Below are 27,043 nucleotides of genomic sequence, written 5' to 3' on the forward strand. Positions count from 1 at the left end.
TGGTCTTGCTTGTCTGCTGTAACCAAAGAACAAATAATATACATCAGCTCCAATATCACACAACCCTTGATTTAGTGTCATTTTGTGTTATTTATATAATTAAACTATTTTTCTGTCTTAGCATGAAAAAAAAAAACTTCATCCTTCAACAACATCCTTTTATCCCCTCTTCACTCAGAGATTCCGGTTATGCGGCTCATTTTCTGCCAAGGGCTTTTAGCAAAGTTGAGCTGCCTACTCCATCAAATACGTACAGTTACATCCATCAACAATATCCTAATTAAAAAGCTTTCAAACTTGTTTTTCAGACCCACTAATCTCCAAAACAGTCCAGCATTTGTTTATACCCTGTACGAGAGGAAATGGCCATACAGCAAATAAATCTCTGATAATTCAATTTAAGGTTCCCCACTTAAACATAATTACACTCTTGCAAAACAGAGACTAGTGTACTCTAAAGTAAATAAGGTATTTTATCCAGACTGTAAATCAGAGTGATGCGCAAGACATGTTTTTTGACGTGAGATAATGAACAGTATTAAATGGTACAAGCAACACATTACAGAGAGCAAAAGGCCCAAACAAAGCCAGAAAAAAGCAAGAAAAAAGGTTGTATTTTTGTAGGTAACTGAATGAAAACTCAAATCAGGATAAACAAATCATTAAGAGCAGATATATTTCTGCAAACACGTGCTTACATAAGCAAATTTCTACTTTTTCAAACTTCCCCCTTCATTTAAAGTAATTTCTGGGCTCTTTTTAGCACTTAATGTATAAATCCTCAGTCTGCACTACGTCAGTCTGATGTGGGATGACTTCATAGTTCACGGGGACAACAAGATGAGCTAACCCTTTTATGTCTGATTACACATTCTGTCCTGACCTTCTCTGATCTCTTTGAGTCAGAAGTACATCTTTACGCTGCCCTGTAGCAATACTACGTTACCCAGGCATTCAAGACATGGGTCATGTGGGTTTGATGCATTATGCATAATGAATTAAACATCACTGGGTTGGGTGAGGAATAAAGTTTGAGTTATATCTAAATAGCACACAGGTAACATTTTTGCAGAGACCATGAATTTACTCCTCTTCCTAAAGTATTGAGGAAACATCTGGTTAAACACAGAGCTGTGCAAATTCATGTTTTTAGCTAGAGACATACAGTAAATCAGCTGTAAAACATCTCAACAAAACAATCAAACATTTATTAAAATTGACAGAAACAGTTTTGGTACTGTCAAGTTCACGATCAACGATGAAATGAACGAAGCACACTCTAACAGATATGTGAGAGGAAAACGGTCTCTATGAATAAATTATTAACTAATCTGCAAATCCCGACTCCACGCTGAGTTTCACTCCTCCAGCCATGTTAAATGACTGCAGCTTCTTCAGTACAAACATCTCTGAGAGCTTCCTCGCTGCTTCATGAGAGCAGCAAAGCGTTTCATCACTGAGATCTAAAAACATCTGTTGAGTTTCTTCTGTTAACAACACCTGAGAAACCAGCCAGCACATGACTTCCTCTTCATCGCCTGCTAATTAGAGCAGTTAATCAACCTGATAATGAGCCATTTTAAATCTGACACCAGGCCATCGGTCAAATCCTCAAAAGCCATCCACCTGAAGATGGATTTGAGGACACTGGAAGACAGAGGAGGGAGAATGATGAGGGATGTTAGATGTGGAACAAAGATGGGCAGCTGCATGACCTGCTGGGATAATGCAGAGAGCAAGAATTGGTTTGGATACACAGTGTTCCAGGATCATCTGCCAGCGGAGTTATTTAAGAACATGCTTGTCTTATCTCTGAGAGAGCTCTCCAGATTTTTTCTGTTCTTTCAAATGACACTTCACAATCAAAAAAAGAAAATAAAAAGGGATAGATCATTGTGACATATCCAGCGTCCTGTTGACCCCTCAGTTACACACAGACACATATCATAGTCAACCTAAGCACTCACAGCATGCACGTACCTGACTTTTTTTGTCCTTTATCACAATCATGTAATCGCAAACAATCCAGTGCTATCACCTCCCATCTGCCTGCTCTATCTCCCTCCCTTCCTCCCTCTGTCCCTCTCATGTTCTCCCTCCCTCCCTGCTCCCTCACTCTTTCCCTGGGCAGCACACAGAGCAGGATAACGTCTCCTTCAGCAGGCAGCACACACTCATTTCTCCTCACACCAGCTCTGAGCGGATGCTCAGCAGGGGTGTTTGAGATATTAGCGCGCTGTGGGGGGGGACGGCTCAGGGACTTCTTCCATCCACCTGAGAAGGTAAGCCTCTGGATCCTTTATTCCTGTCTGCTGCAAGGCAGTTAAGTGAAAGTGGTTAAAGTTAGCTCATTTGAAACCGCTTCATTTTAGATATCACTCAGGACAGAATCTCAGTCATCCCACAAAGGATTCAAACACTCATACTTTGATTTTAAGCTGCTGTTGTGTTTTTATGTCTAGAAAATATGAATGTCACAACTTTATGGAGAAGCACTTATAATCAGTTAAAAAGACTGAATAAAAGTGTGCAGCTTGCTGGCGGAGCCTGAACGGGTTCATTAATGCTTGTTTTGCATGTTTTGAGAGGAACTGCACTAGCCACATAATGTGCTCAAAACAAGAATCCCTTAGAACGGGTCAGTCTCGGTTTCAGGGGTAATAACTTTGTTTCCGACACTCTGACCTGTTATATTCAATTCAATTTTATTTATATAGTGTATATTACAAGTTGTCTCTAGGCACTTTCCAGTGACCCAGAACATGACCCTCGAGCAATTATTCCATAAACAATGGCAGGTAAAAACTCCCCTAGTGGGAAGAAAATCTTAAACACCCTGTTACTGGAATGTTGCAGGGGACATTTTCAGAACATTGCTTAACAATAATTATTTTTTTACTGCTGACTGGAGGAGCAATTGTGATAAATTTGGGCTGCTTGATACATAATCTTTACTTAATGTTCATTTAAATTACTTTTTATATTACTTTACTCTGAAATCTATAACTTTTACTCGCCACATTTGTCCGTCCTCCATGTTGCCACCACTATTGTTTTGTTGTCAGTGGGGTTTTCATGTTTAGTGCTGGTGCCACATCCCTCCTGAAAAGGATATTTTAGTCCTAACAAGTCTTTTATCTGGTCAAACAAAGAAATGTCAGCCCCGCGATGACAGACAGTATTACACCCGCTCTCTAAAAGCCTGGTGACAAAATGAAAACAAAAGAAACAATAATGTGCCTGGGTGAGGTGTGAACCTTTTAAACAGAGCTTACACAGGCTTAGTTTTGCACTGTACCAAGCAACGTAATGTTTCTGAGTTATCAGTGAAGGTGTGAACTAAAGTATCTGTTCAACGAGACAGAAAGTTGGAAAATCAATGAGTGACTTGGACGATGTGAATAATTCAGGTGGGTTCAACGATCTACTGAGGAGCTGCTTGATTGATTGTCGACATTCATTCCATTTTGGCCGCTAGTTTTCAACTTTAAAAAGTGCACGTATAGCAGTTCATACTGATAAAGACAAACAATCTCTTACGATGTTCTTACTCATCAGGCACAGCAAGAAAACCATTTCAGCTTACCAGTTAAGCATGCCAGATTTGGGTTTGTTTGTTTTGTTTTAGTTTTTTGTATATTTATCAAACAAAACTTGAAAATTGCTATTTGCAATTTAATTTGAAACATTAGCATATAGGAGCGGATACCAGAGAAAAGAGCAAGAGCAATGTGCATCCAATAGGTCAGGAGCTAGAAAGGTGGTACCCTGTTACAATAGGTGTATTGAACTTGTAATGTAGGGGACCCATTTGCATTGAACCTACTGTAAAACAGGGTGTGGCCAAACCAGATGTGTGAACGGCGCAAAAGGGGTGTATGTTGAATGGGCCAAACAAATCCATTCTGTAAATCCTGAATATTCTGGTATAGAATTATTATTATTATTATAAGTATTATAATAATAATAATAATAATTACTATTATTATTATTGTTGTACTATTATACTATTTTTGTGATTTATTTATTTATAATAAAATGTGAAAGTAGCATAGATAATGGAGAAGCAGTATAGCTAGCAGATGGATGAAGCGTGCATCTAATACGACACAAATACTCAGTAAGAAACCTTGACATTTCATAAACCAGGCCTTCAGGCCAAAAACAATGCTTTTTTTTTTACTGTGACTCACACAAGCCTACATTGCACGTGCATTGCAGGTGGAGTGTGAAGGAGATACAATCCATTCCTCAGCCATTGCTTAGAATGTGCATGCATTCAATTTCCCTTAATAATGACTTCAGTGTGCCCAACATCTAAAAAATGATCCATAGTATATAGAGACTTAAAAAAAGCAGTGGTCTATATAATCATCTTGTAGATTGTATGATAACGGTCTTTCACTAGTTTGCACAAACTGGCTGTAATTGTTACACTGAAATCAACGTGACATTCTGATGACGTCAAAGAATGGCACATGCACTGAGAAGTTCACGTGGTGCTGTCATGTCTGAAATGGATGTTTTTGTCTTGCCTCTTTTCTATGCTGTTAACACAAATTTAACGGACCAAATTTGACCATTTTTGGAACGGCTTTACCGACTTCAATGGCAATGATTCATTGCTACAAAGCAGATGTCGCAATCACAAAATGTCTATTTATTTCAGTTTTGTTCAAATCACATCATCATCATCTGATGATGAATAGGTTTGTTGTTTTTCAAAATATTTCCAAGTAACTCTTCTCTGTGAGGCCCAAGGTTTGTTGAGTTTGGTCTAAAAATGTTTTGTTAAGGATGTGCTTTTGAGATTATAGTTACCAAAAAAATTCCCCATGGGCTAAACATTTGTTTTCGCCAGACAAATGATCACCTACAGATGTCCTGCAACATCTGTAGGTGATCATTTTATTTGTAAATGGCAGCATCACTTATATAGCTGAAGCTGGAGAAGATTTCAACTGGGGTCTTTTTGCAAAAGAAAATGAGCAGATTTCATCTGTTATTGAAGCTTCAGACTCTCTTCAATCCTTTTGGGTTACTTAAGCCTGTGCTTGATTCATTGACTATAAAATTGCTATTTTGATCATCTGGTTGGGTAAGTGAGGGGGCAGAGGTTGGGGGTGGGGAGTTACCAGATTTAGAGTTAAATCAAGTCCAAATGAATACATAAATCATTCAAATTATTCCTAAAGCAACCTGCTAAAAAAGCCCAAATCAAGTCTGTAATCGACTTTCTGTTAATGTGATGACTTTCTGTTAAATGAGCCCGTGATGTTCTTGTAAATCAGCTGCAGTGAAACAGGCTTCCTTCAAGGGATCATATCATCATATCATATCATATCATCATATCATTTTATCACTATCATATCACTCATTTATTTCTAAAATAAAATCTCTAAAGGTTCAACACATTAACTTTCTGATACTTTAGAATAGTCACAGAGTGATGCTTAAACATCAATTACAATTCAAAACAGATTGAAATAATGTTCCACAAAATATATTTCTTATTATTCAAACTTGTGTTTTAAAAGGACATGCTGCTAACAACTGAATTGTGTCTATGTGCCACCAGAGAATATCCATAATGTAAATAAATGTTTCCGATAAGCTGCGGATATTGTTGTGTCAGACCATCTTGCACATCAGTGCATATGTCTTCCTAAGCAGAGTCCAGTGTTTAGTGCAGCACCATGTGTCTCAGAGAGCCGATCCAGTGGTGGGTGGCACCGAGTTCCTGCTTGCTCTTCATCACTGAACTGCCAGAAATCTGCCCATGAGTATTCATCAGGAAGGGCTAATGGGGCGCATCAATGTGAACCTCTGATTTACAGAGCAGACCTAATGATAGGGCAACAGGGATGGTTATGGAGGAAACAGGTGCTGCAGAATGAATAGACAGAAAGCAACGCTGCTGAAAGCCATTGCTGATTGTTGTTTTGTTCTGTGCACATACTGTATGCCATTATTGTGTTCACACATACATAATTACTGTGCAAGGTAATCAGCGCTCTTGAAGTAGGCTGACAGCGGAAATAAGAGTGGCCAAATATTTGAAACGGTTGTAAGTTGAATGGTTCATTTACTGTTTGTCAAACTGTTTCCAGAATGAATGCAAAATGCAAATGCAAAAGACTCTCTTGTCACTGGATTAACAACATATGGATCTCAACGATTAAAGTAGAGGACAGCTCCTGAATGAACTCCTCCCTGTTAAAGTATTATGAGCATTGTAAAGTTATTAAAACAGACAGACCAACCCCTGCAGAACCGTCCTATTATCATTGTAAAACACCCCATTTAAGAACTAAGATAGCCCATGATGCATCAGGGCTGAGCCTTAATGCAGAAACTGATTGTGTAATCATTCACAATATTCAAAGAAGGCAACAAAGTTACAAAAATGTAATAACTCATATATATTAGTAACTAACAACAGGCTTGAAAAAGGTGATGACAAGTGCTGAGATGTCTGGATCACTCTGAAAAAGAGTTACTAACTGTTCAACAGTTTCACAACTCCTAACAGTAAAGTTGTTGTAGGTGTATGCTCACTGACTGCAGGTCAGCTGGCACAGTTTACCGATGGATCACAGCACAGCCCACACACATGTAAACACACACAAACACAAACACACAGTGGAGGCTCAGCACCCGGACACTCCTACACTGTAACGGTGTCTTTCTCACAGAGCCGGCAGTCAGGAGGAATATGGGCAAATCCGAAAGCCAAATGGACATCATGGAGAAATCAAGTAAACCAGGAAAGCGTCGTTGGACTGTTGCAGAAATCGGTCTGTCTGTGCTGCTGCTGTTGGCCAGCTGTGCTTTGGCCGGGCTGGTCGTCCTCTACACATCGGCTGTGAAAGGTAACTACTCTGTCAGGATCTCTGGAGAAACATCCAGATTGCACTGCTGACAACAGTAATAGCAAATGCTTTCCTTTTCTACATGTTTATGACTTATTTGGCAAAATGATCCTGACCATCTGTTCATATTCATGTAAACGTGTTGTCAGACAGCGAAATGAGGAAAAAGCTTTATGTCTAGAAAATTATTTTTATTTTTTTTGTGCTTGCTTGAAACCAAAGGTAAATTTCTAAATTCTCTATCATTAAAACTTTTAACCTGTTTCCTCCATTCAACGCAGAAAAATCAGATAAGCCGAGTTTGTCCAGGAGCTCAGCGGCTGACGGTGAGTCTAATCTTGGCAAACTGAACACAGGATAAACTGCGGCATTACAGGGCTGACATGTGTCATATTTGAGCTTGCACCTCTGATAGATGCTGTAATGCTGTAATTCTCTTTCCTGCCTGATCAGCAGTGGTACACAAAAGTGAAAGAACACGGTCATTGCTGACCCAGACATTTCCTGTCTCTCACACAGACTGCAGATCCTAGTATTTAGAAGTAACTGTGTTACATAGCAGCATCTTCTCAGACATAGAGCCCATGTATTTCATAATTGTTGACACTGGTCGTTCCAGGCCAGAAGTTTCGCTCCAGCCAAAACAACGTGTGCACAACCGCGGACTGTGTTACTGCAGGTGAGAAGAACTACTTTTTTCCTCACCCTCCCTGCTATTTTATTCCCCCCCCCCCCCCTGAATTCCCTGCGAAAACCACATACCGAGCCAGATGTGGATTTTCAGCATGTCGTCTTCATGTCTGTCCTCCCTCGCCTCTCTGCTTCTTACAGCTGCTCGGCTTTTGCAGAACATGGACGAGTCTGTGAAGCCTTGTGATAATTTCTATCAGTACGCCTGTGGGGGTTGGCTGGAGCGACATGTCATCCCGGAGACAAGCTCCCGTCACAGCGTCTTTGACATTCTGAGGGACAAGTTGGAGATTGTCCTCAAAGGTCAGCTGGGCCTAACCTTTATTGGTCAGTGGGCTGCAGGATTTGCAGCAGTGTGTGGGCTTCTTTCCAGGGAAATGTTTGAATATGTTTTGTTGTTGCAGGTGTTCTTGAGACAGCGAGGGAAGAGGACAGAGATGCCATCAAAAAGGCCAAAATCCTTTACAGCTCCTGCATGAATGAAAGTAAAGGTCTTTTTTATTCATCACCATCTAAATTGTTTGTATTTTTACTAAATAAACAAATAAAATCATTTAAAAAAAACATTTAAAAAAATCATACAATATCATATGTGACCTTATTGTAAATGTATAATGAAACCCTCTGATGGGACAAGAAGTTAAAAGTTGGTCGCCAAAACACACAATCCAGTGATACTGACAAGGTTTATAATTTCCCCTGTAAAATGTTAGAGTCTGCTCTTTTCAGAGGTCTGCAGAGCAGTTGCACAACAAATCTGAACACTCACATAGTGAGCGATCACAGTGACTGTGACTGCCAGCACAGCGAGCACACGCAACAACAACACACTGAAAAACTGCTATTAAGCACTTTCTCCAACCACAACTCAGGAACATCAAAGATAATCACAGCATCAACGGGTCAGTTAATAACTTTAAACCTTCCAATCTGGTCATCATGGCTTTTGTGACATTTTACTGTACTCACATTCAAGCCAGATATGAAAGCAGATGCCAGAAACGACATTCCAGTAAAAGATTGTTTGACAAAATGCAGGTTTGTCTCCAAAACCTACATTCATAAGCACAGGAGCACATTTAACATGAAAACACTTCTGCTAACATAATATTACACATTAGTCATTCTATAGCACTGCTTTTAATGTCTAAGCTATGAGCTGCCCATGTGTGTTATGAGTTTTACATTAAAACTCTTTAAAGCTGCACAACAGAGTTTATTCAAATATGAGTTTAATTTTAATTTGAAAGAATATTTGACTACTTTTCGGAATCATCGTTTAGTTCTCACGGCCTCCCATTGGTACTGCTCTCTCCCTACTAAAGTAACTTTGGACTCCCGTGCCCGGTTGTCTTTCAGCCCAACTGTGTATTGCTTTATTGAACAGTGTCACACAACAAGAAGGATAAAGTTAGTTCAGAGCAACAGTGGACATAATGGCGAAGGCGACTAAGACACTCAAGAAAGTTGTAATGAGAAAATTAGACTGTGACCAACCAAGGGACCTAACTTGAGTAAATCTTACAGTATTATAAAGGTGATTTAACACAACATTTAATACATGGCATGAACAACAAATATGTTAAATCCCCTGGATCCTCACGTCTGAAAAAAAAAGAGAAGAACATGGGTGCCATGATTGATGATCAGTTATCTTCTCTGACCTCGTTGCCTCTGTCCCCTGGTTGTGCCACTTTGCGCTTTACGCTTTAAAAAACAGGCCTTACCTGAATCAGTATACCATTGAATTCCTGGAACAGGTTATGGTTAGATCCTGCTTCAATTACCGCAATGCCCTTCTAGCTAGCCAGTGCACTCTTTCTCATGGTACCATCATGGTAAATTATGGTAAATTATGCACCATAACTTTCACCAATAGACAATCAGTGCAATGTGGTATTAGATTAGATTAGATTAGATTAGATTAGATTAGATTGGGTTAGTTTCAACTCTAATGTTATTGTACTTATAGTACAGATATGGAGCCAATGAAATACAGTTGATATCTAATCAGAAGTGCATTAGCATTAAATACCTGTTACAAATACACGTAAAAGAATAAATGTCTAGTACAATAATGTATAAATAACCCATAACCTGGAGTTCAGGTGAGCTGTGTATAATAGGGCAATATGACATGAACAAAAGTACAAATTAAAATTGCAGTTATGAACACAATATAACCACATTTATATGTAAAAGAATGAATACACAAATAAAATAAGTTAGTATGGAAGGCACAGAAAGTACATATGCTGTGGTTCTGTAGGGTATGCAAAGTAAAATAATTCCTGACAAAGTGCATGTGCTAGACAGTGGGGGAGCTGTTCAGCAGTGTAACAGCTTTTTGGGGAATGCAGGCTTCTGTAGTGCTTGCCAGATGGCAAAAGTGTGAAGAGACCATTATCATAGTGTAGCAGGGCTAGTGCTACGGGGGCCGACCGACAGGACAGAGGACACAGGTTTCAGTGCAGGAACTCCTTTTATTCACCAGAACACACAGGACACACGTGCTTCAGCTCCTTCACAGCAGACGAGACCCTTTCTGCTGTGCAGCCATGCCTTATCAAGGCTGGCAGGGTGGAGAGGTTGATTGGGGCCACCTGTGCCCAAATCAACCTGAGTGGCTGCAGCTCCTCCACCCTGCCACACATAGTGAGTGGCATCCTTGACAATTGATCTGGATTTGGCCAGGCAGTGTTTATGGTAAATGATCTGGTTTGGGCTTAGCTGGGAGCCATGGATCTTTTGAGCAGACTTCCTCACCCCCTGTGATGCCTTGCAATCAGCAGTTTTGCAGTTGGTGTACCAAACAGGGTTGCAGTTGGGTTGCACTGGCAGAAGTTGGTCCGGATTCAGGGACGCAAGTGGGGTTTCTTGAGAATCCATGAGAAATAAAGGCACAAATGCACCTTTTTGACAAGGGTGGAATAGCTTAGGGTCCAAGAGAAGTCCTCTGAGATGTGGATCCCAAGGAACCTGAAGCTTGACTTTTGACACACACTCCAACTCAGCTCTGTTGATGTGGCTGAGAGTGTGGGCATTGGTCAGGGATTTCCTGTAATCTGAAGTTCACGATTATGTCTTTGACCTTTGGGATATTAAGTGCCAGGTTATTGTCTTTACGCCACACAGCTAAGTGCTGAACCTTATCTCTATATGCTCTTTCACCATCTACTCTTATCAGTCCAAACACTGTTGTAACATCTGTAAACTTGATTAGAGCATTGGAGCCTTGGATAGTAGAGCATAGGACTGAGCATACATCTTTGTTGCACCTCAGTGTTCAGAGTAAAGATAAAAGAGGAAGATCTCCTACTTTCACAGTTTGAGGTCTATTATGGCGCTTTTGCATTAGTACTGCCTTAACTCGGTTCTACCCGCCACGGCCCCGTTTTGCGCTTTTGCACTAGGGGCTGAGGCGGGCAGAGCCGCTCCAAGCCGATACTATTTCTGTAACCATTTCAGCGAGGTTCTAATCAGGGCTGAGCAGGGACTATTTCTGAGGTCACCACCCTCCGCGCCACTGATTGGTCGGGGGCGGGGCCGTCAGACGTTTGAATCAGGAAGCGGGAGTTAGCGCGAGAGCGACCCGCGGCTCGCAGCGATTTTATTATACAGCGCAAACGTCTGTTTGGTGATCCAACTCTGAGGTGCAGATGTTCATAAACCTGGGGGCTGACGAGAGAATTAAAAAAGGGATGTAGACGGGCTGTTTTTTTCTCAGCCGCTCGCGGCTCCAGCTGATTTCTGATCTGCGCCGACACGAACAAAGGTGTTGCGCAATCGAGTACGTCACAGCCGCTTCACCCCAACCCCCCCACTTCTCACCTGGCTGTGGAAAAACAAACGGGGACAAACGGGTAGAGCGAGCCGCGCGGAGCCGAGCCGGGCTAAGGCGGTACTAATGCAAAAGCGCCATTAGTTAAAGCAGAACAATGTAACTTTCAGCTTTTGTTGAGTTTGGCGGCTCCTTTGGACAAAAGCGGTAGTTCTTTACCAGTAGTGTGGCAGGGTTCCTACCATGCTCCTCAAAGTTACATAGTGCCAGTGAAGGCGACACAGACCCCTCAGACCATGACAGAGGTGTCATTAAACCTGTTGGAAGTTGATGTACCATCACAATGACTCTGGAAATATGATATTAAGGTGGAAAAGTTACATAGTGCTGCTTTAACCCTTAAACAGGCAGGAGTGGAAAATGAGTTGTAAAAAATAATTGAATGTCACTACTACTTATCTCATTTGCTCCTAAGTAAAACATTTCCACAATTAAAATTTTTTTTTTTTGTATATTTTAGATTTTATGAGTTGTATCTCCCAAGATACGTTGCCCCATTAAGTTATAAACGGAGTCAAAATGGTAAACATTTCAATGTTTAATTTGATGAACAGATATTATACATTCTTGTTTTCCCTGGTCATTTACATCATACATACTAATTTTAAAATTGATTTCCGTCAGTTTTACCAATGCAACCTCCAGCATGAACATCTTTCATCACCTTTTGGTGCATAAAAGGTAACGTAAAAACAAAACTGATTTAAAAAGGACAAGGCACATACAAATGAACTACCTCTCACTTCCTCTCTTTATTCACTTTTTGTGGAATATTTGGAAGCAGTTGTGTGGGCTTTTCCCAGTGACGATGCACAGACAAACACCACATTTCTGACAGTAGATTGTTGTCTGTCCATCTGAGCAAAACCTGCACCTTCCCTTGTCAATAAAAACCGGGAAGTGATCCACTTGATCATCAGACACAGATCTTGGGGTTGTTGGTCTTTGGTTTTAAACAAAATTTTGAATAAAACACATTGACCAACTTTCTACCATTTCTACCCCTAATCTGGCTACGTATCTTGTGGGATACATTTCAAAAGTTGCTAAATAACACTACGAACACAGTTAGAACATTTTTTCTTCATTAGCACATTATGACAACAGTCATAATTAGTTTTATGAATTTATATTATTGTTTTATTGAAAATAACTGTGATTAATATGTAATTACTTACCCTCTGGGAAGCAGGTCCTGCACATGGATGTATTATAAAGGTCCTGCACCACTGGCAGCCATGATGATTTCTGATCAGGCTGACTAAACGATGACAGATAACCTGAACCAAATCATGTGACCTACATACTAACACAAGACAATACTTTTGATAAATGATAACTTCATTGGTGAAAACCTCCTATTGAGCCCCCTACAGGATGTTAAAGACTTTGTGTCTCCTGGTGCACGATGCCTGTTTAAACCTATAATCCAGTTGCAGGATGATGTCCTGATTCCAAACTGGTGGCCTTGTTTCTGTAGGAAACAGAGATTGCTGTTGATTGCTGAGCAGAAGTTAATGAATAGTATTCTAACAAATGTGTTGTGGAGATGGCATTTCAGTTGATGTATAGCAATGGTAGGTCCAAGGTAGGAGGCAGGATTTCAGGTAACTTGAGTAAATCTTTGCACCCCAGGCAACGCCGTGGAAATTATCGAGGTCCTTTGAATGTTTCAGCACTGAAACAATGCTGACAAACCTCAAGCTGGAGGAGATGACAGTTTTGGCTAAAGACATGTTGACTATGGCAGTAAAGACATCAGCCAACTGGTCTGCACAGTCTCTGATCACCTGCCCAGGAACTCCATCAGGGCCTGATGGAGTTCTGCAAGCTCACACTGCTCAGCATGGACAGATGTCTAAAGTAGAGAATCTGGAAGAGTCCTCACCAAGTACAACACCTGACTCTATGCCTGCCTCCTAGTTTTTGTGGTCGAATCAATCATAGAACGTGTTCAGCTCATCTTGGAGGGAGGTAGAAGAGGATGGGGGACCAGTGCAGGTGGATCTATTTGCTATTGTGTGCAAGCATTGCCACATCCATCAGAGTTTTGTTTATAGTTGTGTGAGTTTTGTTTGGCCCTAGAAATCCCTTTGCTCAGGTTTGATCTGGATGAGCTATAGGCCTCCTTGTCTTCTCACTCAAAGGCTACATCTCCAGGAGATGAGGAGAAAAGAAGACGTTTCTATTCATCTAACGCTTCTGGTTTGGAAATACTTTTATCATTTTGTATGTATCCACATCGCTTACACACTTATTGGTGTTATTTAGTCTCTACTAAAGCTGGAGTACATGCGGATGTTAGTCTGTAAGTCCATTGTAATATCTGCAGCAAACCCACTCCAGTTAGTGTGCCTGTTGTAGGGTTGCAGGGTGGAGTCAGCCCCTCCCAGCCACATTTTCAACGTTTTGTTGTTGGTTTCACAGGTTTAATGGCTAAGGTGCATTTTGGCTGCAGACTCATAGAAATGTGATCAGATTGCACAAGATAGAGGAAGGATGTGAGTTTGTAGGCACCGGTCGTGCTGTAAATATGGTCCAAAATTAGATTTTCTCTTTTTGGTGCAGGAGATATTCTGATTGCAGTGGTTAAAGCCCTGGTTGAAGTCCTCTTTGGCAATAAAAGTTACATTAATACTGACATTAAAAACAAGAACACACTATGAACAGATTATGAAGAGTTATCTCTAACTCCAGTTAACAAACACACTGTGTAGATGATACAGGAAAACTACACCTAACCAATACAAAAAGCAGCTAAGACAATCAGTTGTGGCAGATCTGGGATGAAACTAAATCTACCTCTGATAGAAACCATGTGGAAAAATACTAACTAGACTGTATCACTGACGAATGTACATGGATGTCTATTCCTATAGAAATGAAGAGTGCAGCTAAAAGAGGCCTTCCAAGTGCATTTTTCTATGTTACAAAGTGACAAAAATATTCTTGACAGCCTGGGAGACTGTTTGGTTTCATTTGGAATGGAAAATAATTGTCAATATTAATAAAATAAAATAGAAATCTTAAAATGCATTCCTAAATCACCATATAGCCCATGTTATCTAAGGGAGAGATACAAAAGTCTTAATTAAGACATTTGTAGGGGTCAGGAATGTCGTTTTAATGCATGAATAATAGTGATATAATGAAGGTGGTGTTATTTTGTGTAAGTTGTTCACATTTTGTCCCCAGGCCTCATAGAGCAGCGTGACTCACAGCCTCTCCTGACGCTCATTGACAGTATGGGAGACTGGCCTGTAGCTTCAGAAGACTGGAACACCTTGGCAGGTAGGAATATGTCTTAACCACACCTTTTTCTTGTATGTGTTAAATTCATATGATACATCATATGTCCGTGTGCACATACACATTCCTCTTCAAATTATTTGTTTACATCAGTATTCCCGAGTCGAGGTCTTCACCAATAGATCACCAACACCCGATGATCATTAAGCTCTAAAACCTGACCCATTCGTTTGAGTCAGGTATGTGTGAGCAGGGAAACCCCCAAAATATGCAGGGCAGTGGTTCTTCTGCTTTACTGCCTCACTGGTTTACAGAGAGCTTAGGTTTGTACTTAGAGAACTAGTGCATAATATGTTACGGTGGAAACAAAAGGCACTTTGATACTTGTCAGCTTAGCAGTCAATTGTGCAGTTTGGTACACTGTTGCGTCGGTACATAAGCAAGTCCTCCACAAAAACTCTAAAAGATGCATGACTACTTCATGCTGTTCTTCTCCGTTCTCCTAGCTTTTGCCACTTTAATTAAATGATATGAAAAGTAGCTCAAAATAGAATTAGCCGGGCATAGCTGCATCAACACACATGGCGTTGCACATGTGTGTTGATGGGACCCGGTTAATGTGAAGCAGAGGAGAAGCATCAAGATTTTTGCCATCCACTCTGACTAGTTTTCCACAGCTTCATGCATGCTTACAAACTGAGTGCTTCTTTCTCTCTTTATTCCAGAGGAAGCTTGGAGCCTTGAAAACACACTGGCAATACTTACCGCCCGTTTCCACAAGAAGGCTGTACTGGATCTGTATGTGTGGACAGATGACCGGGACTCTCAGCGCCACATAATTTATGTGAGATAACAGTTTGTTATAAAATAATCACTATTAAACAGCTGTTATGCACTTTGTATAAATAAGATTAATATCGTATTGAAGTTAAATTCTGCAAACACACCAAAACAAAGTATTTTACTCAGTATTACAATTTTATTTTGATACTTTTCTGCTTCCAGTACTTGATTCTAAGACCTGATATAACTGTTTTTATGAAAAGCAGTAGTCTTTAAAACAAGTTACAAAGCTGTATGAATTACTGATTTTGCTGGCTATTTTCACCCCTTCCATAATACATCCATTTCATATAACGCATTTCAGAGTTGCGTGAGAGCATCTCAGCTGTAATCAGACTAGAGGTGAAGATTGCCTTGAACATACCCCACCTCTAGGGGTGTATCGTACATTTACCCCTAGAAGTAGTGTGCAGCCTGGACAGTTAGCTAGTCCATCACAGGTCCAAGACAAAGAGAAAAAACAACCACACCTACAGTCACTTTAGAATCCTTAATTAAACCAGCATCTACCATTATGTAGTGTTTGAGGAAACCACAGTACACAGGGGAAAAAAACAATGGAGAAAACCGAATTTTCACACTCAGGAATGGAATAGTGAAGAAACAAAGTCATGCTTGAAGACCTCGTTTTTTTGCTAGCTTTGAAGTGAAATGGGTCTTCACACTCTAAACAGGTCATTCACATCCACCCATTAGTAGTCTCTTTTAAACGTGAAAATGTTATCCATCTTTCTATAAATACAAAGAAAAGCAAATGGAGTATGGGACTCAGCAAGTCAACATTAGCTGACTGATATTCTTTTCCGTTCATCGTTCCATTTTCCGCTGTTTGTCCGGTACTATTGTTGTTCCTTTCTTTGGTATTTTATGCTCAATCAACTTTGTTATTCTTGGATTTTGATCAGATTGATCAGCCAGGACTTGGAATGCCATCCAGAGACTATTATTTCAACGATGGAAACTACAAAAAGGTGATGCTCTAAAGTGACACAGAGCTCAAAAGAGATTAAAACATGTATTATTTTCCCAATTTACTATTGCAATGACTGTGTTTTTTGCTTTCAAAATATCTGTCACTATAACAATACTGATGGGAACAAAGGTTCTTACCTCAAATTACTATGTTTTTTGTGCAGAATATGCAGCTGGACTTTAATTTTGTCATGAAACTAAAACTGACACCTTATTTTATTGCACACAGGTTCGAGAGGCCTACCTACAATTCATGGTTTCAATTGCAAAAATAACCAGAGAGGACAGGAACTTGACTCAGGACGATGACCGAGTGTGGGAAGAAATGATGGAAGTACTGGAGCTGGAGAGAGACATCGCCAATGTAAGAGCAAGGCACATCAGGATATTAACAGCTGGAGAGTGACTAAGGAAAATGAATAGTGACAAGATGAATAACAAGAATTTTCTCTTTACTTCCAGCAAATGAGGGAACCAGGCCATATTAAGTGTGATTTCAGCCAATCATTCATCCAATTTTTTATTATTTTTTTTATCATGTCTGTCTAGAGATGAAAAATGAGACATTGCTGATGAAAAAGCAGAAAATAGCAGACAAACAAAACCACAAATCACTAATAGAGCGCTGTTCTTTTGCTGTTTAACAGGCTACATCACCAGCAGAAGACCGCCAAGATGTCACAGTTCTTTACAACAAAATGACTCTTGGTGAACTGCAGAGCACATTTAGCCTTAATGTAAGTTTGATTTCACTTCTGTCTTGTATGTGTTTCTGCTGAAAATCAAATACTTGGGAATATGAGATATTATCTATATAATAATAGATAGCAGTGTGACCGCTGTCTATTGCACTTCAAGTATCCAAGTATCTCAATGCCATAATCAACTTAGTCCATGTAAATCTTTGAGTTTAAAGAAAGTGATAAAACAATTTTCTAAACAGAATATTTTGAGATCTGAGATATTTTTAAAAGGTTTGTGAATCTGAACTGACCTAAACCAGGAAGAGCTTCATTAACTCTATTGTCAAACACAGTTCAGATTCAAAAGATGTTGCAGAGTCCATGCTTGGAAGTTATTTGTCCCGGTTCAGTCCGTGTAGAATTATAAGATAACATGAATTTAAAAATCAATCGATTGTTAAAGATCAAAGCAGTGATTTTGTGTTGTATTGTGTTTTTCACTTCTGATAACTTCTGATAACTTCTTAAATCCCCATTGTGTAGACAAGGTCACCTTTTTAGATACCTGTGAGATCACCTACTAATGATTCTTTGCTTGAAATGTTTTATATCTCCAAATCCAACTAATCTCTATAAATACATAAGTTTGTACAGTACAAATGCTGGGAATCTGTAGAAACAGACAAGGAATCTGCACCAAACACTTCTTCCTTTAGTTGTCAGCTTGGTGATGATCTATTAAATTTGAATGACTTTTGGCTAATCATTTTTTTCATTTACCATTAAAAATGTATTTACAATAGTACACAAAGCAGAAAGTATTGACCTGTACTTACATCAACTGGACATGTGCTGGCAATATCAGAAGCACCAAAATACTGAACATTGCACTATGGCTAGACAATATTACATGGTTTCACAACAGATTCTCATATTCATAGAATAAAACAAAAGCAGTAAAACATGTTAAATACTTAATTTCTTGCCATTTGTGTTTGCTCAGGGATTTAACTGGACACAATTTATTCAAGGTGTGATGTCAAGCGTGTCCGTTGCCACCCAGGCAGAAGAGGAGGTGGTGGTTTACGGCTCTCCCTACCTTGAGAAGATGAATGATGTTCTATCCAGGCATAGTATCCGGTCAGTACAGGCCGGAGAGAACGTGAAGGAGAGATGCAGTGCAGCATACCAGTTTAACAAAATCTTTTCATTTCCGTAGAACTATGCAGAACTACCTCATCTGGCAGCTCGTTATGGACAGAGTCAGTAGCTTGAGCCGCCGCTTTAAAGATGCCAGGGCGCGTTACAGAAAGGTATGAAGAGCACAAAGGCCCGCGATATGTGTGAACATGAGAGTGCTCACTCACAAACTAAAATACCTGCGTCTGTTTAGACTCTCTACGGGACCACTGTGGAGGACGCTTGGTGGAGAGAGTGTGTGCGTTACGTCCAGAGCAGCATGGAGAACGCAGTGGGAGCTCTGTACGTTCGCGAGACATTTGCAGGAGAAAGCAAGCAAATGGTGAGACTTTTATTGGCCTTTTATTAGTCTCAAAAGGCAGTAAGATGTCCTTTGTATGTTTGTGTCATCACCGAAAGTTTAGGTAGAAGTGTGCAAACATATTCAAAACATCCATCCATGCTTTAACTACATCTTATCTGCACCAGCCTCTCTCCAGCCACCTCTCTTCTATGCTCGAGGAGATGGCTGGGGAGAAAAAGGATTTTCTTTGCTTGAACAACATATTTAAGAGCACAAAATGTATTTCCTGTTTCGCTAGGTAACATGGGGGGTGACATTTACAGAATAACTGAACCAAAAGCCATTTAAGCTTCAGTACTTTCTGAAAGAAAAAATCTGTATACTACAGCAACATCAATAAATTTAAACGCTCCCTTTTGCTGAAAAAATGCCTCTGAAATTCAAACTGAAAGATTTGGCCCCAGTTTGATGCAAAATTCCTCAGTTACAATATATTTTAAATGTACCAATCAATGTACCATCAGTCGTCTGAAGTTTACAGTAATTTCAAAATCCCTCTCAAATAGTGAGTATTTCCTTCACGACTGTTATTAGTCGGATTTGGAATCAAATTCAGCAGGTTCATTTATGTATAACTGAACTGGTGTTTTGTCATGTTTTATTTATTTTATCCCAAGCGCCAACCATCTTTCTTCTGCATCGAGGGTCATGTAGAACTAGGATTCGTCGTAGTTCCTCGACTGGCCACTAGAGGCCGGATCCAAAAGCAAGTCAATCTCCACTGACTCCCGTGTTTAAATGTCTAATTTAAGGGATTAAATAAACATATTTACACTGGTTCAAGAAAAACATTTTGGTCTCAAACGTCTGATTTCACATCCATGACAACTCTGAGAGGAGTGAATTTTTTTGGACCACAACAGGAGAGTTTACAGCATTACATTTAATTTAATATGATTGATTGGCAGTCAGCTCAGCCAATGGCTAGCCGCTATCGTGTCTCTATTTATAGTCGTCATGATATCGCAGCGAAGCAACCACCTGTTTGTACTAACCCAGCCTCGGGTAAACATGATGTCTTAAATGGTATATCCCGCTGAAAACGCCCGACTGAAGCTGCAGATATTTCAGCAGGTTTTCAGCTGAACAAGCTGGGAGCAAAGCTGGGCGTGTTTCCATCGGCCCACGAAGCATCATGGCTGCGCACCACACGAAGAAAAACTTTTGGGTATCTGGGAACACTGCTGAAATATGAGATGTACATCTTATTAGAATGATTTTGAAGACCACGTGTGATCTCTAGAAGTGGCTCTTTCAGCAAGATAATGATCTAAATAATATAAGCAAATTCACTAAGGAATATCTCAGCAGGAATGGAGGATGGGTCAAAGTTTGAATTTGAATGCCATTGAAATATTGTGCGGAAATTGGAAGAAGTCTGCAAAATACAGCTCCTGGCCCATAACATCTAAGAAAAACTAATGGATGAATGAATACTTCGCCGCTGATATGAGCATCTGCCTCTAAAAAGATGTTTTTAATCCATACCAAACAGTGTGTTCAAATAACTTTTGCTGATTCATCTATTTAAAACACATACTTCCGTCTGTTTGTTGGTAAGCTGCAAGTTGTCCTTTTAACTGTATGCAGACAATTATTTCTTTCCTACACATCCACCATACAAAATATAAATAATCTCTTTTGGACTGTAGGTGCAACAGCTGCAAGAGTAATACAGATCCTAAAATGACATTTTGGGGTCCACTGAAACAAACTATTTTAGCTTTTATAATAACCATGCAGGAATTTATTTTTCACGAGTCTTTTCCTTTTAGTGACAATGTGCATACATTGTCATACAGTATAGATCTCCAGTTTGAGCCTCTGTACTTGCTCTCAAATGGCTGTGAAACAACAACATGATAAATCCCAGTCAATAGTCAACTCCATGAATATACACACACATATATATTTTTTTATTAGCGTAATGAAGACTAATATGACGATTACAGTTTAATGATGGTCTTTTCATCCGGTTCCCTGTTCACTATGGTAACTACACTTGCACTTAGGACTAAAATAAGCGTTTCTGAGTTTATTCAACAGCATCTTGCATACCACTGGATCAAAAACCTTATAAAGATCTCCAAAAAGGCAACTCAATGCTGCTTTCTGTCCCAAGCACTATTGAGATCATTTGTGACAGCCCTGGCAGCAGCAATAGTTTGTTGAGCAATGTTTGCTGTTGTTTTAGGGGCAGGCTGCCACCACACAGAGTTACACATAAAGACCACATTTTCTTTGTGTTTGTTTGATTTTTCAACAACACACTCACAAGACGTTTACCTGGCTAGTCATACCTATTCACTATGTGAAAATTATTTTAAATGAGTCTGGTACCATTCATATTCTATTTCCACTGGTACATATTGTACCAAACCAATTCCCACACAGCAGCGACCTTTACGTGATGACTCATACAGGAGCATCGCTAATTACACTTCAGATCAACAGGTTTTTACTGGAAAACTGACAAAAGTCTTTCACTGTAGTTCCTTCTCCACTGCATGCCCTTTTCGGATGTGTTTTGTCGATAACAATCTGGTTGTCACTTCAACTACGAGCATACTGTCAACATGCTTTGTTTCTTCTGCCCATCAAAGACAATCCAGAGGAACCAGATCAATTCTCTGTATCAATGAGGAAATAATTAAGATGGGAAACTAGTCACTGAATGAGGCAGAAAGTGTTCTGGGTTAGATGTTGAAGAATCCCATGAAACAATGTTTTTTGACTATGATTACAGTGAGTGATTACATCTTTTGAATTTCTATTGCACTAACAGGTTAGTGACCTCATCAGTAAGATACAGAAAGCTTACGTCGAAACATTGGAGGAGTTAAGCTGGATGGATGTTCGCTCAAAGGAAAAGGCGAGGGAAAAGGTAACAAACAAGAGGAAATCCAAGTAGGTCTCCTGAACACACTGGGATACTATTACACTGTTACACTGATGGCTTTGCATCTCATTAGGCTATGGCCATGAAGGAGCATATTGGCTATCCAGATCATATTCTTGAAGAAAGCAACCAGAAGTTAGATCAAGAATATGCTCATGTAAGTCAAAACTCTAGCTTAAATCCACACCACATTGTCTGACAAAAAAAAAACAACCTTAATCACAGGTTTCTCCTCTTAGTTAAATTTCAGTGACGAAAACTACTTTGAGAACATCCTCGAGAACCTCAAGTCCGAAGCACACAAGAGTCTGAAGAAGCTCAGAGAGCCTGTTGATCCGGATTTGTAAGTGGCTGATCCACGAAAAACATAATTAGGAGTTGTTTTTATTAATGAAAGTCTTGCTGGCAGTTTCTCTTTTGGCGCTCTCGACTAAACTACATGACACATAATTTCACGCAAGGGGGCAACATGAATTTCTGTCATAAATTAGGCTGTAGGCTTTGCATTTTCCTCGCCTGTTTTTGTTGCAAATGTATGTTAAAGGGGGAGAAAATGCACTGAATGTAGTGTTGACACAAGTTCAGTTTCAGTGAAGTGAAAAGAACTGAGTGACAATATTTCAATATATTGTATAAATTAATTGATGGATTTCCAAAATTAGCTATGTGAATAGACTGTGAGGTTTTGCATTCAACATAAAATATACAGTAGTAACTTTTTAATTCCTGCTCAAACCACTTCTTAGGTGGATCATTGGTGCTGCCGTGGTGAACGCATTCTACTCACCAAACAGAAACCAGATAGGTAAGATCGAGCTCCAGACCGATGTCCGAGTTTGTTGACAGTCTGTAACAAATTAAAAGGTTGTTTCGCTGTTGCATTTGGTTCCTTGTGCATTTTTGCTAAGCGTCGCTAATACCCTGCTCATATCTGTCTGTCCAGTGTTTCCCGCAGGAATCCTGCAGCCGCCTTTCTTCAGTAAACACCAGCACCAGGCCCTTAACTTTGGAGGAATAGGCATGGTCATTGGACATGAGATCACACACGGATTCGATGACAATGGTGAGACAGTGGTGATTCATGAACTGATAAATACAGTTTATCTTTTGCTGCCCTTTTTATTAGCAACAATCTGCTTCAGATCTGTTATTTTCACATGCAAACAATGATTTACTTGCTATTTAATGTTGTCTCGCAGGGCGTAATTTTGACAAGGATGGTAATATGCTAAACTGGTGGAGCAATTACTCTGCTGAACACTTTAAAGATCAGTCACAGTGCATGGTGCAACAATATGGCAACTTCTACTGGAAGCTAGCAGGGGGACAAAATGTAAGGTGGTTTGTGTGTTTTTGTTTCGACCATCATACCATGTATCATGTGACCACCAGAATACGTGTTTTCATACTGGTGTGGGTTTTTACTGCCTGATTGCAGGTCAGTGGAATCAGTACCTTGGGGGAAAATATTGCAGACAATGGAGGTGTTCGGCAAGCCTACAAGGTAGGAAATATCACGTTACCTGTGTGCAAAGCCACATATAAACTACCTTGGTGGCACTGAGTCAAACCAAAATTGTGTTCCTGATCATCTGTAAACTGCATTTCCAGGCTTATCTGAAGTGGGTGGACACGGAGGGTGAAGAGCCTTGTTTACCTGGTCTCGACATGGATCACAAACAGCTCTTCTTTCTTAACTTTGCCCAAGTAAGTGATAAGGAGTTATTTTCAAATAACTAAATAATAAATAATAGTATTTGAGAAGACAGATGAGAGCAATTAATTCAGCTGCCCGGTAAGAGGGTCCAGTTTACACGGTACAGGGTTGGCGAGAAACATACTGAACTCCATATTGCACTAGATCAGGGGTCGGCAACCCGCGGCTCTAGAGACGCATGCGGTTCTTTAGCGCCGCCCTAGTGGTTCCCTGGAGACTTTTCAAAAATGTTTGACCTTTTTTTTCCTCTTTTTTTCCATTTTTTCTCTTTTTTTCTTCTTTTTCCTTTCCTTTTTAATCTCGACATTTCGACTTTTTCCTCGACATTTTGACTTTCTTCTCGAAATTGTACTTCAACATTAATCTCGACATTTCGATTTTTTTCTCAAAATTTTGACTTTTTTCTCGACATTTCGACTTTTTTCTCAACATTTTGACTATTTTCTCGAGATTTGTACTTCAACATTAATCTTGACATTTCGACTTTTTTCTCGACATTTCGACTTTCTTCTCGACATTTCAACTTTTTCCTCAACATTTCGACTTTTTTCTCGACATTTCGCCTTTCGCCATTTGCCTTCATTCTAAGGCTTATACAAGACTTTTCATTTTTTGGCTCTTTCGACATTTTGGGTTGCCGACCCCTGCACTAGATAAAAGCATCTGCTAAATGATTGTAATGTAAAAGCTACTTTTTGATTTTTATTTGAGCCAAACTGGTGTAAATACTGTAAAAGCTGAGAAATTATTTATCAGAAAAAAGTAGCTGTGTACAATTATTAATATCATTATTTAAAATTGCAAATTTGACTGCCTACAGGTATTTAAAAAAAAAACAATTGACTCCTTTCTAATGTTGTTTTCTAGGTGTGGTGTGGTGCTTATCGGCCTGAATATGCCAGCCAGTCCATCAAAACAGACTCACACAGTCCTTTAGAGTACAGGTAAAGCATTATTAATGTGGCCAGGTATTCATCAGAACACTAGCAACACATTTTCATAACCTTTGGCAGTAATTCATGTGAAATAAAACCACAAAAAAGACTGCATACATGTGCGCAGTGGTCTGGATGTGACATGTATTCTCATTCCTCTGATTTCATGCTTTTTTGTGCTACGTGTGCTGTAAACACAGGGCTTAAACTGGGAAACTAGCAGATATGGGCGGCAGGGTCAAGCGGAAATATTTTTAAAGCAAAAACTCGTAAAAAATATTGGTTTTACTTGCCTTTAAGCCTGATGAATGGGTAAAATACATACATATGGCTCATTGTACGACAAATCTGCTTACAGAACCTAAAACCAACATTAAAGACGTGAACCAGTCAGCTGGTGAAAATGGCAGCGCTTTGACAGCAAAATAGCCAGATACAGTATTTTTGACAGGAGTTAATTTGGTCTGCTGCTGAATGTAATTATAGTCTTTTTTCCCGGAGGCTGAGTTTACGCTCCAGTTTGAATGTATGCAGCTCTGAACTTCATCTTGATCCAAATGAGAACTTAGAGTCAGATTCCCAAAATGTTTTCACATACTTCAGCTTCATCTGTCTTGATTTCTTTTTTTCTTTTGTCCTCAGGGTCCTTGGATCGCTCCAGAATTTTGAAGCCTTCTCAGAAGCCTTTCAGTGCCAAAAAGGCAGTCCGATGAACCCTGAGCAGAAGTGTCGTGTCTGGTAGAATTTCTGCTACTTTTGACATGCCAACTCATATCAAAAGAACAAGTTTTACTTTTTAATCCTACAGAGAACATTTTACTGACAAAATTCTTACATATTATTCAGTGCCAAGTTACAACACAGACATGTTCATAAATGGAAATATAGATATGTTGTAGATATATGAACATTGGGTGATTACAAAGCTTTGTGGGAAACCGTTGTCTCTGGATGAGGAGGTCACTTTGGTTTCGTGTCCCGCAGCAGATGACAAGTGGGGACATGAATGAAAAGATAACATAGAAAATATAAAACTGTGTGAGAAGGTTGAAGCTGAATGGCTTAAAATGCTGACCCAGCCTTTGCTGAATGCTGAAGAAGTATCCTCCACAGATATGTCGAATTCATCGAGAAAGATTTAGCACAGCGATGCCTCTGGGCTTTGGTTTTAATGTACTGTTTTCAAGACACTTTAAATGGAAAACGAAGGAACAAATCTAACTGTGGCTGAAAAGCACAGAATAAAATAATGGGAGCTTTGCTGAAGTAAAGCTGCATCGAATTAGTCACCCTCTGAGAGTTTGGTCATTTCTACATGAAAATAAATTACCTAAAGACTTTAAGACTGTTAAATCTTTGCAGCTATAAGCTTGAATTAAAATTTGTTGAGAGCTGCAGCTTTCCTCATTTTATTCACAGTGAGATTAAATATTAAACATTTACAAAGCTATATAGTGCTTTTTGGAGGATGTGTTTTCTTAGTTTCTTTACTATGTTATGCAAATGATTGTTACTCAATACTCAGTGCAGAAGTTCATATGTTTGTCTAAACAGTTTGTTGTAAGAAATCCTATTCCACTTGTTTTGAAAAATATTGTCGGCCTGCAGCGTTTTAGTTTGTGCAAAAATAGGGTGAAGTGATGTTGATATTAATCGCGTAGATGGTTTCTCCCAGTTTTTACATTTAGTTTGAACCCCAAAACGTCCGACATGTACAGTTTGTAAGATGACAGAAAAACGACATCTACTCAGAGCATGTGTGCTGTTTCTGTCCCTAATGAGGAAAACTTTGATCCTCTGAATACAGCCACTTATATGCAAGAGAAAAGAAAAGAAAACTGCTTGCATTCACTCACACGAGGAAAGGGTGTAGATGAAGTTCTTTTTTTTGCCTCTGATCGTGCATTGATTAGTGTCCAATAAGATGAAAGGATGGACAGAGTGTGCTCAAGTGAGATGACCACTGTAGCCAATCACCATAGCCCACTGAAGCGCGTTATTAATGATTCAGCGAGGGCCGGGACTGTTGTTTTCTGTCTTCATTAGCAGGTAATGACAGGAGAATCAAAGCAGAGCGAGCTTCTCTTAGGAGAGGAGGGAGACATTGACTGGAGAGTGTTTTCAAATGCAGTAGAAAAACAAAACACAGAATGTTTGCTTGTCACTTGTCACATTCAGGATGCCTTGGTAAACAGAACATGACTGTTAGGTCTCAACAGAGGCTGCTGAACTCAGCGTGTATATAAATGCTTTATCGGCTGTGTCTCAGTCTTCACTTTCTTGCAAATACTGTTGCGATAAACTTAATGAAAGACTGTTTTCCTCAAATACAAGAGACGATAGTGTGCTCCCATCTTCACAGAAATAGTTGACACCTAATAAACTCTTCTGACGGCACGATGGTGGAGTGGTTAACATTAATGACAGGTGTGAAGCTACCCTTGCGTCTGTCTTCCCATCTGGCATTAAAATGTGAAGCCCAAATGCACCTTGAGTGATCAGAACTGACCTTCGGCATTGCGCTGTTATTTTTATTCACCAAAGGCAGCAGCTGGAAACTACTAGGTGGAACTTGCAGAGTGAAAAGAAGAAGCTGGAAATAAGACAAAGAAAATCAACCACACTTCTTTTTTTTTTTTAAACTTATTCAACAAAGTATACGTAAAGTACAAGTATGGGGATGTAAATCACAAGGAAAAGCCAATCAGGAAGAAGAAGTTGAATTACAAAGAGCTTTACTGTGCTCCAAAAATTCAAAAGTGTCATCACCTAAACCAGTCTTTCCAGTCCGGTCCTCGA

At 39.7% G+C, this 27,043-nt stretch overlaps 1 protein-coding gene across 1 annotated transcript; it reads left to right on the forward strand.

Annotated features, from left to right (window-relative positions):
• Positions 1-2,132: 2,132 nt before the first annotated feature.
• Positions 2,133-25,921, forward strand: mmel1 (membrane metallo-endopeptidase-like 1). Its single transcript, XM_061727376.1, has 24 exons — positions 2,133-2,282; positions 6,696-6,872; positions 7,154-7,198; positions 7,492-7,551; positions 7,704-7,865; positions 7,967-8,047; positions 14,599-14,694; positions 15,378-15,496; positions 16,401-16,466; positions 16,697-16,831; positions 17,115-17,204; positions 18,154-18,290; positions 18,370-18,463; positions 18,544-18,672; positions 21,479-21,577; positions 21,666-21,749; positions 21,832-21,935; positions 22,339-22,397; positions 22,536-22,655; positions 22,792-22,925; positions 23,031-23,096; positions 23,204-23,299; positions 24,177-24,253; positions 24,887-25,921. The coding sequence occupies exons 2-24, from the start codon at positions 6,716-6,718 to the stop codon at positions 24,984-24,986; spliced, it is 2,310 nt and encodes a 769-aa protein (XP_061583360.1). The 5' UTR covers positions 2,133-2,282; positions 6,696-6,715; the 3' UTR covers positions 24,987-25,921.
• The last annotated feature ends 1,122 nt before the right edge of the window (positions 25,922-27,043 follow it).

The sequence above is a fragment of the Cololabis saira genome, chromosome 8, assembly GCF_033807715.1.
Source record: "Cololabis saira isolate AMF1-May2022 chromosome 8, fColSai1.1, whole genome shotgun sequence".
NCBI classification, from domain to species: Eukaryota; Metazoa; Chordata; class Actinopteri; order Beloniformes; family Belonidae; genus Cololabis; species Cololabis saira.